Raw genomic sequence first — 14,669 nt, forward strand, 5'->3', positions numbered from 1 at the left:
CATATCACACTCTCCCTCAGTACCCGGCCCAAACTGGGGAAGCTAATGATCCAACCAATGGACCAAACTCTGTGATGAATCCTGGTCAAATGCCACCTGAGGCACGTTGCGCATATGCTGAGAAGAAGAAAAAAAAAAAAGACAACTCAGAAGCCACAATAAGGATCAGTGTCCTGTCATGCAGGTGCTATAGGAATGCCTGTGAAGAGACAGACCTGCCCAAAGGTGCTTACTAATCCAACCCTTTTCTTCTTCCGGTGTCACAACTCTATTCCCCAGCTGCACGTTTAACAAAAACCTCTCAAGAAAGAAAAAGTACAAGACTGGACAAAGTATTAACACACAGGAGTTGTGAAAATGCAAGGAAGAGTTGTAATTCTCAAAAGGCAGGTGTTCTTTCTTCCCATTTAACCCACCCATGTGATCAGTGGTAGCAGACAGTAGCGCGGAGCCTAAACCAAGGTTGGCGATACTTACTGACTCTCCGAGCTGCATATAACAATCTTCAGAAGTTCAAGAGCTGGGGCAAGCCTGCCGGGGCTCGGGGCTTCAGCCCTGTGGGTAAGGGGGTCTCAGGGCTTCAGCCCTGTGGGAGGTGTCTGCCCAGGCTTGGGGGCTTCAAACCCACTCCTACTGAAGCCCTGAGACCCAACAGGTGTGCCCCACAGATTTTTGCCAGGGTTTGCTGACCTAGCTCAGTCACATGGTGCTGCTGAGCCCACTCCCTGCACAGAAGCTGCTGGAGCCAGCAAGCTGGGAGCTGCAGAGAGCCACTTCTTTTGCTGCTGCCTCTCTCCACGGAGCTAAAGCAGCAGCCCCTCCCTGCAGCTCCCATTCCATGCAGCACTCAGAGGGAGGGCGTGACTCAAGCTGTTGGGGGGGGGGACCTTTAAATTGTGTGTCCCCCCCAACTCCGCCCCACTGTCAGGAGGAACCAGTCATCTCTGGCAGAAATCCCTAGCCCCACCACCCCGCTGGAGGGCAAAAGCCTCACTTTCCTCCCATCCAGTCTGGTAGGTGGAGAAAAGGGGGGTGGGGCTCTGCAAGCCACATTTTAACTGTAAAAGAGCCACATGCAGCTTGCAAACTGTTGTTTGGCCACCCCGACCTAGACAAATGTCCAATGTATTGTCCCATATGGAGACTTCACACCATTAAAGACAAGTGCAAACTTCCGATTAGTAATAAACATATTTAAAAATGTACAAGTACTTTCAGTTGCCCCCAAAAGAAGCTTGTTTTGACTCTGCCACAATTATAGTACTTCAAATATCAAAGATTAGTAATGACTAAAATGATCATTTTATAGCTTTCATATGAACTCTTATTTACCTTTTGTTTTGCAGTAAAACTGACTATATAACAGGTAAGCCAAAGAAATACCTTAAGTATGCATATTACTAAAAGTCTCAAACAATGCTAATGTCAGTGTGCAAATGGAGATGCAACCCTATTCCTTCTTCTGATTACTTTATTTTCCAAGTACAGGATATATCCCTGTCTTTCACACCTGCAGCATAGTAAAATACTGTACTCAGCAATAATTATGTTCTTCCTTGACTAGCGCTGGTACTGCATTATAAAACAAAGATAAACATAAAAAGATAAACCCATTTCTCTCCGATAACATACTGCATTGCTGTGTTTACTTACTGTGCACTTTACTAATAAAAGTGTCAAAATAAAACCAAGTGCAAAAGGAAAACAAAACAATCCTCTCACTAGCCTTCTAGTTGTGGGTCTATGGATTAAGTGGGGGATATTTCAAAACTTGCCTCTTCTCTCCGCTATCTGCAGGTATCCTGTAGAAAGGTATTGCTCCATATCCTGCTGGAAGGCTTCTTCAAAGAACTTCTGACGCTCCTTTAGCTTCATCTGCTGGGTATGCTCCATATCCAAAACCTTCTGGGCATGCTCAGCATCTAGCTCAGCTGAGGACCAACAATAAAAAAGAATATACACCATTAAAAATATGGAAACATCTGTAAGTTTGCTTTTAACATGACTTATCAGAATCACACCAACAAATTATGTTAGTATATCTTCTCAATCATACACACTCGTATTTAATATAGTGTGAATACACAAAAAAGAGACCTCCTCCCCTTGACACATTCTGTCTCACTTTTAGGCTATTTGTAAAGAAAAGTACACATTTCTCATTCAACCCAACAGTTCAAATTCTATGTACCTCATCTGACACACAACTGATCACTCATCACAGTGACTGAATTCTAAGACCCATGGATAAATTAAGATTGGATTACACAGGTCTGAATCTCTATGTACAGTAATGTATAAGGGCAATAATGATAAGATGTTATAGCATCATTTTTGCACTTCCTGAGTATTGGAGATCGTCTGCTTTCAAAATCATACCTCATCACTCCCATAAGGCAAATATGGTATACTATGAGATAATATAACCGGATGCCCCAATATTAAATGGATATAACTCTGTATTTCTTGGAACGAATAAACTGAAACACTTATTGATATAGACTTCAAATAATGACAGTGTCAGAATATTGCTGAGTAAAATTAGCAATGATGATGTTATTATGCATATTTAATAAATAAACTCAAGATGCTAGTCTTCATTTTTGTGTCTGTAGAGCACAGCTGAAACAAAGTTTCACACTTTGAAACTTCAAGGTAATGATACCACATCAAATAAACTGTCAGCTATTCCCCATTCTAACAGGATAAGAAAGTACACTTCTTATAATTCTCAACAAAAACTTAGTTCAGATACTCATGGTTGAGATAATACATCATCATATTAGTAATGTAATTGAAAAGAAAAATTAAAGGTTTAAAGGCTGGACACTCAAAGTCAGATTCCTGCACCAACCTCGACCAACCTTGGAGAAATCATATAGGAGATCCAGAAAATTAATCCTACTTGTCACCAGTGCTCTAAGTGTGCTCAAGATTTGGAACAAATGGAAGAGGAATGCTTGAAACCTCCCAAGTTTTCAGACATATAGCTGCTTTGAAGGATACATCTAAGAAAGATACATGAGACACGCCATGAACAAAGGCAGTTTAACATGCCTTTCTGTGCAACCATGGAGAACCTTCATGTAGCAAAACCCCTGTGGTTCCACTAAACACAGAGTGGGTCAGAATATGAAGAACCTATGAAGATGTACAGATCCTGTGTACTATGGAGCCAAACTACATGAAGGCTCCCTGTGTGCCACAGTGCATTGTGTATCTGTAGGAGAGGGCAATGGACTACATTGCACGGAGCAATTCCCTTGGGCATGCTGTGAGTGCAAGTGGTGCATAGTCCATCATATGGCTGAAGTAGCGATTACAGAGTGCAACTGCTGCCACTGAACGGTCAACTGTGGAAAAAGTTTGTGATTCTGGCTGTGTACAGCAGCCAGGATTTAAGTATTCGAGAATTCATACCTCAATTGTTTCAGGTTACACTTCTGCAGTATGGGTTCAGGTGAAAAAAATGGAATATTGTCAACAACATTTGAGAGGTTATTCACAACCATAAGGGCTGGAAATGTAATTTGTTTTTTAAATAAAAAACAGATTCTGCAGAAACTGTTGGATGAGCTCCCTACACTCCAGGAAATTTTTCTGTTTATTAGTGCATGAATTTGTCAAGTCCGAGCTATCAGGATAGCAGAAAGCATGGGGGTAGAGTGGTGTCTAGCATCTGTTAGGAGGGTGCTTAGAGTACAGTGGGATGGCTGTCTTGCAGTATGATGGTAGATGAGGAAAAGGTGCTCCCCGGGACTGTGTACAGAACCAAAACCAGAAATTTGTAATTTTCCTAACATTAGTAAGAAGGATCTAGCGAAGGGTCAAATATTAGTCCCAGATGCATTAGATTTGGTTTGGTTTGTAACAGAAGTTTGTAAGCTAGTATGTAAAGTTTTAGCAGGGCAGTTAGTGTCTGATCTGCTTTAAAAGTAAAAGAGGATGAGGTTGTAAAGTAAATATTTTAAATTACAGGTAAAGATGTGAGGAGATACAAGGGCAGAGTTAAAGTACATGCAGGAAAACTATAAGATAGCTTTGATTTAACTGAAGTGTTTTTTTTAAAAATAACATTCTATTGTCTTTTTTATGACAAATATAACATAATTAAGCTAGAATGTCAAGGTTCTTTGTCTTGAAATTTCCTCTCTCTTAAATAGAAAATTTCATAAATGTGGAAAGTGCTGTGCCAGCTCTTGCCCAGTCTGTAGGTGTCATCTGAGCACTTACAAACTCATAGCTGGAAACTAAACCAGCTCTTCTGTACATTAGATTTGTTCAAAACAGGTATTAGTCTTATAAGAATGTATCAAGTGTTTAGACTCTGAAATGCTTGTAAATTGCTCCAGGCATTAATCTCACTTGTCATGCCTGTATTCCATGCTATAAAGAAATATTAAAATTTTGCTTTATAACTTTGAAAAGTTTGCTCTGAACCTGTGAACTCAGGCATGAAAATTGTCCCTCCTCCCCATTCAGGAGGCCTATGAAGATTAAACGGCCTGTTAAGGAACATCACAATACAAAGGATTGGTGAATGGCCCTATCAACATGCAAGGGAGCTCATGTACTGGACGGCTAAATAAAACAGATAAAATAGGGTCACAAGAAAAATTTTCATCTCTTTGCTGTTTGAACTCACAGGGCCAGAGACACTAAACTAAGGCAGAGTTCCCCAGGGGTTACCCCTGGGTCTGCCATGAAAGACATTTTCAAACAACACATTACTACATCTCTGTCATCTTGCTGGCGTTAACCTGTAAATAACTCTCTCACTTCTTATTCCTAATTAATAAACTTTTATTTAGTTTATTACAGGATTGGCTACACGCATTGTCTTTGGTGTGAGATGTAAGATACAAATTGATCTGGGGCAAGTGACTGGTCTCTTGGGACTGGGAACAACCTGAATATTTTGTTATTTTTGGTGCAACCTGAATATTGCATGACCATTTATCACTAAGACCAGCTTGTCTGGGTGGCAAGATAGACTGGAGAGCCTAAGGGAACTGTCTGTGACTCTATACTGGATTGGTGAAATCTAATTATAGAACATACCGCCAGTTTGGGGTGTCTGCTGTTTTTGACAGCTTGCCCTGAGGTAGGCACTCACAGTCATGAGCCAGTCCAGACAGCATGACAAGCACATTGAAAGTGCTAAATTTTTCCATTCTTTAGGATTATTTACCTATGCCCATCAATATTAGGACTTTAGTGAGGACTTCAGCTATTTTAGGCAGAGTTTATAACTTCTTTGAGGGTGCTCTAGCCATTTTAATGGTAATTATAGAGACCACTACAACATACACAGTGTAATACTATATCATACCCCTTGGTATCAGCATTCACTGTTCTAGAGTGTTAGCAATACATTTAGTAACTGAAAATGCAAACATCTGGATCAAGGTGATTAACTGATACTAATGACTGTGAGAAGCACCACAAGAGAATTCAGGGATCTTACACATCTTATTGGAGAAAATGTCAGGAGACGGATGCGGACTTTTCTAATATATAATCAGTTGACTGTTTCAGGGTAGCTATAATCAGCAACTTTAATATTTAAAGCTACAAAACCAGAGCTCTGGTTCACTTACTAAAAGCCTTCTAAAGATGCATTTCCTTCTATGATGGAAATAGTAAATCAACAAAAATTTCTCCCCTACAGAATCCTGCATATTCCCTCCTTTGTGTTTCCCAATCTTCTGGCAACCATCTTAGAGGATACTTATCTTAAAGTAACTGGAGGTGTTTGAGATGCCTTGGTCTACACCGTAGGTGTGTGTGCCCCACACACAGACCCAGAATCTTTGAGCCAGCAGTGTCTATTGGGACTGTGCATTCAGCCTGAATGCCCTCAAATCCCATCCAATGGGCAGAGCAGCAGCAACTGCCACTCAGATCCTTCACAAATACAGATATCCAGGTAAAGAACTTTGTACTGAGAACAGGTCATAGGATCCATGTGGACAAAGGCATCTTGAGAAAAAAAAAACATGTTACTTGACTGTATAGTAACCGTTGTTCTTCAAGGTGTGTTGTGAACATATATATTCCATTGCAGGTGTAGTGCACCCAATGCATATGAATGAGACACTTGTCAGCACTATCATTAGGCAGCACATGTGCCCATGCTCTCCTCGTGCAACTGTTTGAGGGCATAAAAGGGATGTGTCTGCCATTTCCCTCTCCATTCCTTTGCATCACTATCTAATGTCTGAAGTAGTGGGGAGGTGGAAGAGTAATGGAATGCGTATGTGCACAAAATCTCAAAGAACCACCATTACTGTATAGGTAAGTAACAGGTTTTATTCCTTTGCATGATAGTATATATAAATTGCACTCCAGGTGTTACGGATGAGGGGTTCAAGGTGTGGGAGGGGTCTCAGGGTTAGTGATGAGGGTTGGGTGCAGGGGCTGAGGGCTCCATCAGGGGGTGAAGGCTCTGGAGTGGGGCTGGGGATGAGAGGTTTGGGGTGCAGGCTCTGGAGTGGGGAGAAAGGACTCCCCCCAGCCCCCTCACCACAGCAGCCTGGGACCAGGAGAGAGGCGCCTCTCCCCGACAACTTCAGTGGGGCTGGGCTAGGCCGAGGGAGGGGTTCCTCTCCCCCAGGCGTGACAAATCCGGGACAGGTCCGTGTTGGGACCAGGGGAGGGGCGCCTCTCCCCGCCACAGCCCTGAGCCCCTACATGGGGCTTAATACACGGCCACACAGTTTAGAGGGAATTTAGCTGTGTGAGAGAGAGAGACACGGACAGTGTGTGCGCACGCTGGCTGCTGGGGAAAGCCATACACTCTCTTCCAGACACTCACTGAAAGCACTCCTGCTCTGTTCTGAGGCCTATTGTCTCCCCTTCCCCACTTTGCAGAGATGGGGTACATGGGCGGGGGGGGGGGGGAGGGACTGACTGTGTGAGCTGGTTGCTGGGGAAATCTGAGAAACAGTGAGAAAAGAAAGGCATTCAGCCACACACCAGTCAGACCTCAGCAGCTCTGAGTCCTCCTGAGCCAGGCTGTCCCCTCTGCCCTGCTCTGTGGAGATGGGGCACAGGGGTGGGGGGACGAGGACACCCTGACATCAGCACCCTCCTCCCTCCCTGCTCTGCACAGCCAGCAGGAGGGTCCTGGTTTCCGGAAGCAGCTGCAGGACGGAGCAACATGTGGGAAGGAGCACCTGAACACGCACTGCCGGCTGGGCGTGCTCGAATCTCTCCTGCGTGGCCGCCCAAGCGCATAGCTTACAGGGACCACAGGTTACCACCACCATGCACTTGATGAAAAACCCTTGGGGCTGACGACAGCCTAAAGGGAAAAACTGTGTAGTCATAATGCATGTTGCCTCCCATGAAACAAAGGTACTTCCTGTGGTCTGAATGTACAGCCACATTGAAATACATGAGCAAATTGAGGGCAGCATACCTACCTCCAATCTCCAAGGAAGGGATAACAGAAGCAAAGATGAACATCTTGAACTTGATTCTCTTGATGAAATCATTCAACTTTCTTAGATCTAAAATTGGACATCTACATGATTTCTTTAGGACCAGGAAGTAAACCTTCCCCACCCCCCTCTGTGTTGATAAAGAACCTCTTCTATTGTTCCCCATTACAGGGGAGAGAGTATACTTTTTGAAGCAATACAGTCTTGTGAGATGGGTCTCTGGAAGGGGACGGGGAAGGTGGATTTGGAAAAGGAAGGGAAGTAAACTGGTAACGTATTCCGTCATTATTGTGCTGAATGCCCACTTATCTGATGTGATTTTATTTTTTCCAAGCACAGCAAAAGAGTGATAGGTATCTTCGAAAGGGAGGAGATAATGGTCAGTGTGCTATCCTCAAATGAGCAGTCAAAAATGACTGCTTGGAAATTGAAGTAGTGTGGTGAGAAAGGTCTGTTGTAGATTAAGCCAACTGGTGACAGCGAGATCTACTGTCGGATGGGGGGGAGGGATGAATGACCCTCAGCTAGCAGGCGGTAGGCAGAAACAGCGGTCAAATGTACCTTAGTAGAACTGACTGAAAGTCCTGAATGTTTTAGAGGCAAATAACATAGAGAAGCAAATAGAAGGCTCTGAGAGTTGAATATGCCTCTGAGTAGATCACAAAAGTCCATTTAGCCTTATATGTCTATCTTGCAGAGCAGGGGTCGGCAACCTATGGCACGCGAGCCAATTTTTAATGGCACGCTGCTGTCTGCCAGACCCCGGCAGACAGCAGCGTGCTGTTAAAATTCCTGCCCGGCCTGGCCCGCTCTTCCCCCCCTGCCCACCACTCTCTCCTTGCAGGACAGGCAAGCTTCCCCCTCCCCCCGCCTCTTCCCCCAGTGTGCTAGATTCCTGGCCCTCCTTCTCTCCCTCCCTGCAGCCAATCAGCTGATAGCCCTTGCTATGGAGGGGGAGAGGGAAAAGCGGAACCGCAGCACGCTCTCTGCTCTGGGGACCTTGGGGAGGGGGGTGGAATCAGGGTATATCCCCTCTAGCTTCCTGCTGTGAGGCCGCTCAGGGCAGGGGGCTAGGAGCACCCCCATGACCCCAGCCCATACCCCCAGCCCTCTGCCCTGACTCCTGAACCCCCCACACCCCCAGCTCAGATAGTTGGTAACTATCTCTGAGGTGTTCTAGACTATTGCCATTTTTGATGCATGCTTTGTCCTCAATAAAACAAGGATTTTTGAGTGGAAGCACTTGTGTGTTCCAATCATTTAACAGATGGAGGTGCTGTGTCCCCCACTGATTTACTTCCTGACACTGCTGTGAAAACAGATTAGTTACCACATCTTTGGGTTCAGATAACCCTGGGTAATACGACTGCTACCATAAAGCTTCCATGAACAGAATTTAAGAACTAATCTCCCTGCCATCAGATATAGGTACGCTGGGTCTGGCTGTAACACTGCACCTTGGTTCTGTGAAATGATGTTTGGAAGTGGAAGACGTGCAGACTGAAAAGTGCATCAGGTTGGAGAACCAAAAGTGATGCCCCATCACTACCCGAGCCTTGTCCTGACATGTCTTCTTGAGGACTCTGAGAATTACTGGAGTGAGGGGGAAAAGTATGTAAGCAGCACCTTTTCCCACTGAAACCAGAAATGTAGCTGCCAGAGAGCCCAGACTCACTCCTCCTTGGTAGCAAAATACAGGGAACCTCTTGTTCAGATCACTGGCAAGCAGATATCTTAAAGGTAACCCCCATTCCAGAAAACTTGATCTAAAACAGAGTCCTTCAGTTCTCACGCATGGGTGATGGAACCCTTTCTATTTAGGTGATCTGCCAAATTGTTCTGGGCTATTAAGTTGAATGAAGAATACACAATTCCCACAAATTGCTTCTTGACATAAGGGGGAAGATCTTGCACCCCCCTCAGTTTATATAGTGCATCACCACTGTATTATTATTAAAATCTGGGTATTGGTGTCCCAAAGCAAGGATGGAATGCCTTGCAGACTCAACAAACAGCTCTCAGTTCAAACATATCTATGTATAAGCAAGGCCCTGAATCCGGACATTTTCTAAATGAGCACCAGAGCCTTACTTGGATTTGTCTGTTACAAGAGTCCTTCTGGGTAGTGGTGGTGGGTAAAAGAACACTGACAGACCTGAAAGGGGTTTGTCCACCAACACAGAGATGTCAGCACCCTTAGGAGATCAGGGAATCCATGCTTTGTCTGACTGGTTGATAAACCAAACAATCATTGTCGAGAGGACACAGATGCTGTTGTGTATGCAGTTATGCAAGTACAAGCTGTCATATGATCCAGAAAGCTAGGGCGGATTTTCATTGAAGTTTTGGTTGGTAGCAGAGGTTAGAAGTGATGATGAGTCATCATGAAAAACTTCTCCAGAGGAAGATATGCTTTTGCCAATAAAGAGTCCTATCTTGCGCTTATAAATTATCAGTTCAGTAGGGGGTGAGTAAATTTTTCTTGATTTATCTTGAGACTCAGGCAGGACAAAAATTGAATGTGTGTGTGAACATCTGACAACTTGGTGATAAGTGTTTTCCCAAATCAAGCAGTCATTGAGACAGGGATTTACATGAAGACCTTGTCTTCTCAGGTGAGCAACCACCACTGAAAGGCATTTGGTAAATACCCTCATGGCTGTTGAGACTGAAAGGTAGGACTCTGAATTAGTAAGGATGTTCACTGATCATGAAATGTAAAAAACTTCCTGTGAGCTGGACGGATTGCCACATGGAAGTAAGGGTCCTGCAAGTCAAGAGTTGCAAACCACTTCATGCGGAATTTGTTGATTATGTCTGAGGGCCAATATAGGATGCTGACCTCCTTTATTTTTTTTTAATGAGGAAGTAGTGGGAATAGAACTCCTTGCCACACAATTCTGGAGGTACCATCTCAATCACACCCTACTGAAGAAGAAAATCTATTTCCACCTGCAGCAGACTATTGTGAGAAGGGTCCCTGAGGGAGCTGTGATATCTCATCACATTGGGGAAATTGTACTTATCCAGAAAAGCCTTATAATTAACTATCTGAATTCACAGACTAGCTGAAGAATATACTTTTCTTCCTTGGTGCCCCTTTGGGGGGTCTACTCGGGAGGACTAGCCTACTTAAGATTTTTCATGGGCAGCTGCTACTACTAAAGACCCAGTAACAGGGCCGAAAAGAAATATTTTAACTCCTTAGGGTGAACTTAGTAATTACAGTCCGCTTTTTTAGTTGTGGCTGCAATAGGTACAGAGGTTTGCCACAAATCTTAAGATGAATTGACGATACCCTCAATGACTGATATGGCCAAGTGGCCTTGGCACCCTGGATCCAGAATGTCGAATAGTTTGAGACCTTGCCTGAATGACTTGGAGGGGTATCTCTGAGGTCTCCACCGTAATTTTGAGAGATACTGAAAGCCCTTAAAATTAATTGTGGAAGGAGCAGATGGTTTTACAGCTTCACATGGATAAAGAAGAAATAGCCAAGGGTATGCATTGATCCTCATATTCCTCTATCAACATCTTTCTCTTCAGTATGAGACTCATGCTAGAATTCTCCTGGATCAGACACTGGTAAGATGATTGCATTGTTTCAGATAGTTCCTTAGGAGGATGAGATCTATTCCTACCTGTGGACCTAGAGGAATAAGAAGCAGGAAAATGATAAGGGTACTACAATAGCCAATATTTCAGGAATAGCAAAGCCTTTTATAGAATATTTCAGGAATAGCAAAGCCTTTGGTAGAAACCAAAGGGCCTGAAACCTTTCAGAAGTATGGGACCTATCACCAGAAAGGCTCCTTCTTAGGAACTAGACTAGGATAATGGCTTCTACTGTCATGAGCCGATGAATATGCAGAAAAGTAGAACTCCTACAATGGTGGTGCAACTAACTCAGGGATGCAACAGACTGAGGAGAGCCAGATTCTAAGTCTCTGAAAAACAGACATTGGTATCACAGATGATGCATGCAGAGCAATTTTCTTAACAAAAGAAACTTGGAACCTGTAGATATTTGAGAAACATTCAAGAGAGCAGACTCTGGTTTGAAAATGATCATCATGTCCACAGATGCTCTCCTGTGTTGAGAGAAACCTCATTACTGAAGTGGACAATACCAAAATCAACCGTATTGATATGGTCGTCTCAGAAGTATAGGTCTTCTTACCACTACACCATACCAAAGTATCTGTAGCAGTACTCATGTCATCAGTATTGAAAAAGTGGTCTGATCACCAAAAATCATCTATGTGGTACTGCAGCAGAACAAGCTTCCATAGCTTCTGAAGACACTGTGATGATAAATTGGGGCGGGGGGAAATGGCTTGGAGACAGAGTGATGAGTCTTACATCTCTTTTTCGACTACTTGATTTGGGAAAACACTTATCACCAAGTTGTCAGATGTTCACAACTGGGACGGTGACCAGTGCTAAGTGCCATCAGAAGATCTCTGTTCCTTCCTACTGCAGGCAGCAGGAATTGCTGACTAACTCAAGGATGACTGAAGAGAAGGGTCAGCATATTTTTGAGACGCGTGAGGTCTCAGAGCCAGAAGACCTGGTAGCTTCCAGAGTAAACTTGCTTTAAGACAGAAGACTGGTTTTGAGAAGGGACTTGAGAATCATTCATAGTCTTTTCCATCAGAAACATTTTAAAATGAGCATCACAAGCTCTTGACACATGCTTTGAAAAGGATTTGCAGACTCAGGGGTTAGTTTTTTGTTGTTGCCACTGCCAATGGGCACTAAATAAAATTTATAATTACTCAAAATAGTAACACTATCTTAACACTATATAGGAAACTACAGAGAAGCAGATGTATACTGTAGTCTGTCACACTGCATTGGGTGGTAAAAAGGAACCAATTGGGGCTGCTCTACCCTTTATACTCTCAGGAGGGAGCATTCACAGCCCCAACGGACACTGCTGACTAAAAGACTCTGGGCTTACACACATGGGGTGCACACATCTGCAGTGGAATCTGTGTGGACACAGCTCGAAGAAGAATACAAACTTTTATAGGGTGCCAAGCTCAGTATAAGTCCCTAATGAAAACCATTACTTGAGAGTTTAAGGTCAGAAGGGACCACCAGATATCTAGTCTGACCTCCTGTTATATAAAGTAAAGAATCAACTGACAGCAGCAATTTTTTTTTTTTTAAAAAGTAGTCCCCCTTTACATAAGGCTACTATCCAAACAAAATAGAGGTTGTCTTTTAGCCAGGCAGAGATATCAGAGTGCAGTGCCTTGTGTCAAGGTCATGATGTGTATACTGAAACAACCAAGTTATGACAGCAGCTGACAGTTATAAAAATGGAATGAAATGCCACCTATCCACAAAAATGTCTGTCAATAAGCTGAAACCATTTTTTTAGAATGAGACTCAGGAGTAAAATATTAAAGTTTTCATTTAAATCACCATCTCTTCGTTGCCAGTAGGGTATAGTCATCAGATACTTCCAGTACAAATTTCTTACTCTTATCCTGAGTTACAAGCAATTACTAATTCTGTTGTGCATGATGCAGAAATGTCACTGAATTGTAATGCTGAAGGCCAGCAGCTATTATTGACTGTAGAAATCTCTTGGATTTCTCATAATAATTTCTGACAATTTTGTTTTCTATAGTGGTAGTGCAGGATTTCTTTTTGTACTCAAAAGAGAGACAGTATCCAAGCAATAAATGACATTTATGCAACCTCGAAGGATTTCATCTTGCCAGACTTTCCTTTTAGCCTAAACTGTACTTCATCTGTTTAAATCAGCACTGATCAAAGCTAACCAATAAAAGTCACATGTAGCACTGACTTATTCTAATATTTTTTCCCCAAGAGGGAATAATCAACTCAGAACATTTTAGCTGAAGAACTGTAATAAGCCTAAAAAAACAAGGAGTACTTGTGGCACCTTAGAGACTAACAAATTTATTTGGGCATGAGCTTTCATGGGCTAAAAACCATTTCATCGGATGAAGTGGGTTTTAGCCCACAAAAGCTTATGCCCAAATAAATTTGTTAGTCTCTAAGGTGCCACAAGTACTCCTTGTTTTTTTTGCTGATACAGAATAAGACAGCTACCACTCTGAAACCTATAATAAGTCTGATCTCTAAGCACAATTACTGAGAGTTTACATGAAAAACCTTCTGACATGATTTCACGCTTCTGCCAGTTACAATAAAAATCACCTAGGCTAAGCAAAAGGAAACTGCTGCACCAAAGATTTCTGTTTGTTTTCAATAACACTAGCGATGCATGAAAACACTCAGCAAATCTGAAGCAACAGAAAACAAATGCATTGTACCTTTCCAAAGACATTTTGAGTCACATTTTGCATCTTCTGACTATGTGTTATATAAAGGCAATTTGTAATAGAGTTGGGTACAGCTGACATCCACCTTTCAAAGTCTTATAAAGAGAAAAATATAGGCCACATATTGCCATAGATGAATTCCCAATGATGTTTGACACATGCTTCTTAAGGCATTATGGTTTTTTTTCCTCCACTCTAAAAGAAAAGAGTGCTTTAGAATTAGAATTCCCCAGCAATACTTCTATGTACAGAGAAACAAGATGGTACAAAATGCGAATTCATAATTAGATCCAGGCCTATAGGAATCATCAGTTTAGAAGAGAGGCACACGATTAACAGTGCGATTTTATTATCTAGTATGACACTCATGTTTATGGTTCTTTTTTAATTTGCATTTCTAATATCCTTTAGCATTCAGAACATATGGTTGCACTTCCACTACAAGTTGAATTTTTTTGTAGCCAAGGCTTTCAGGATTGTTTTCTGTTTCATACTTTCCTTACAACTGAGCGCCATTCCTAAAAATTACAATCCATATCCCAGTGCTTTGAAGAGTTCAAGCTTGAAATGAGTAGGAAGCACAAACATACCATACAGCTACTTATCCATTTACCGGGAGATCAAATGCATTTTTTTTTATGATACTGTAAGTCTGATTACTAAAAGTTATTCCTATATCCATATCTGCAACATGGCAGCCCAGTGCTCTATGAAACCAATAAATGTCCTTAACATTTCTGACTTCAATTTGTAAAAAAAATCCCTATGTGAACAACAATGACCAGAAAAACAGACTAAAAGTGTTGACTTCAGAGAGTGTAGCAACTGAAAATTCACTAAAAGATATGTTGCTGAGGTTGCCAATATGCCTCCTCTTATCCCTAACAGGGAAGTGAAAAAG

At 42.5% G+C, this 14,669-nt stretch overlaps 1 protein-coding gene across 6 annotated transcripts in view; it reads right to left on the reverse strand.

The window, feature by feature from the left end:
• DTNBP1 (dystrobrevin binding protein 1) overlaps positions 1-14,669 on the reverse strand; it is a 182,459-nt gene that overhangs the window by 13,819 nt on the left and 153,971 nt on the right. For all 6 annotated transcript variants that reach the window (XM_073331953.2, XM_073331954.2, XM_073331955.2 and 3 more), the window contains one exon: positions 1,776-1,931. In XM_073331953.2, coding sequence (XP_073188054.1) covers positions 1,776-1,931 — 156 coding nt within the window. The remainder of the gene's footprint in view (positions 1-1,775; positions 1,932-14,669) is intronic.

The sequence above is a fragment of the Lepidochelys kempii genome, chromosome 2, assembly GCF_965140285.1.
Source record: "Lepidochelys kempii isolate rLepKem1 chromosome 2, rLepKem1.hap1, whole genome shotgun sequence".
Lineage (NCBI taxonomy): Eukaryota > Metazoa > Chordata > Testudines > Cheloniidae > Lepidochelys > Lepidochelys kempii.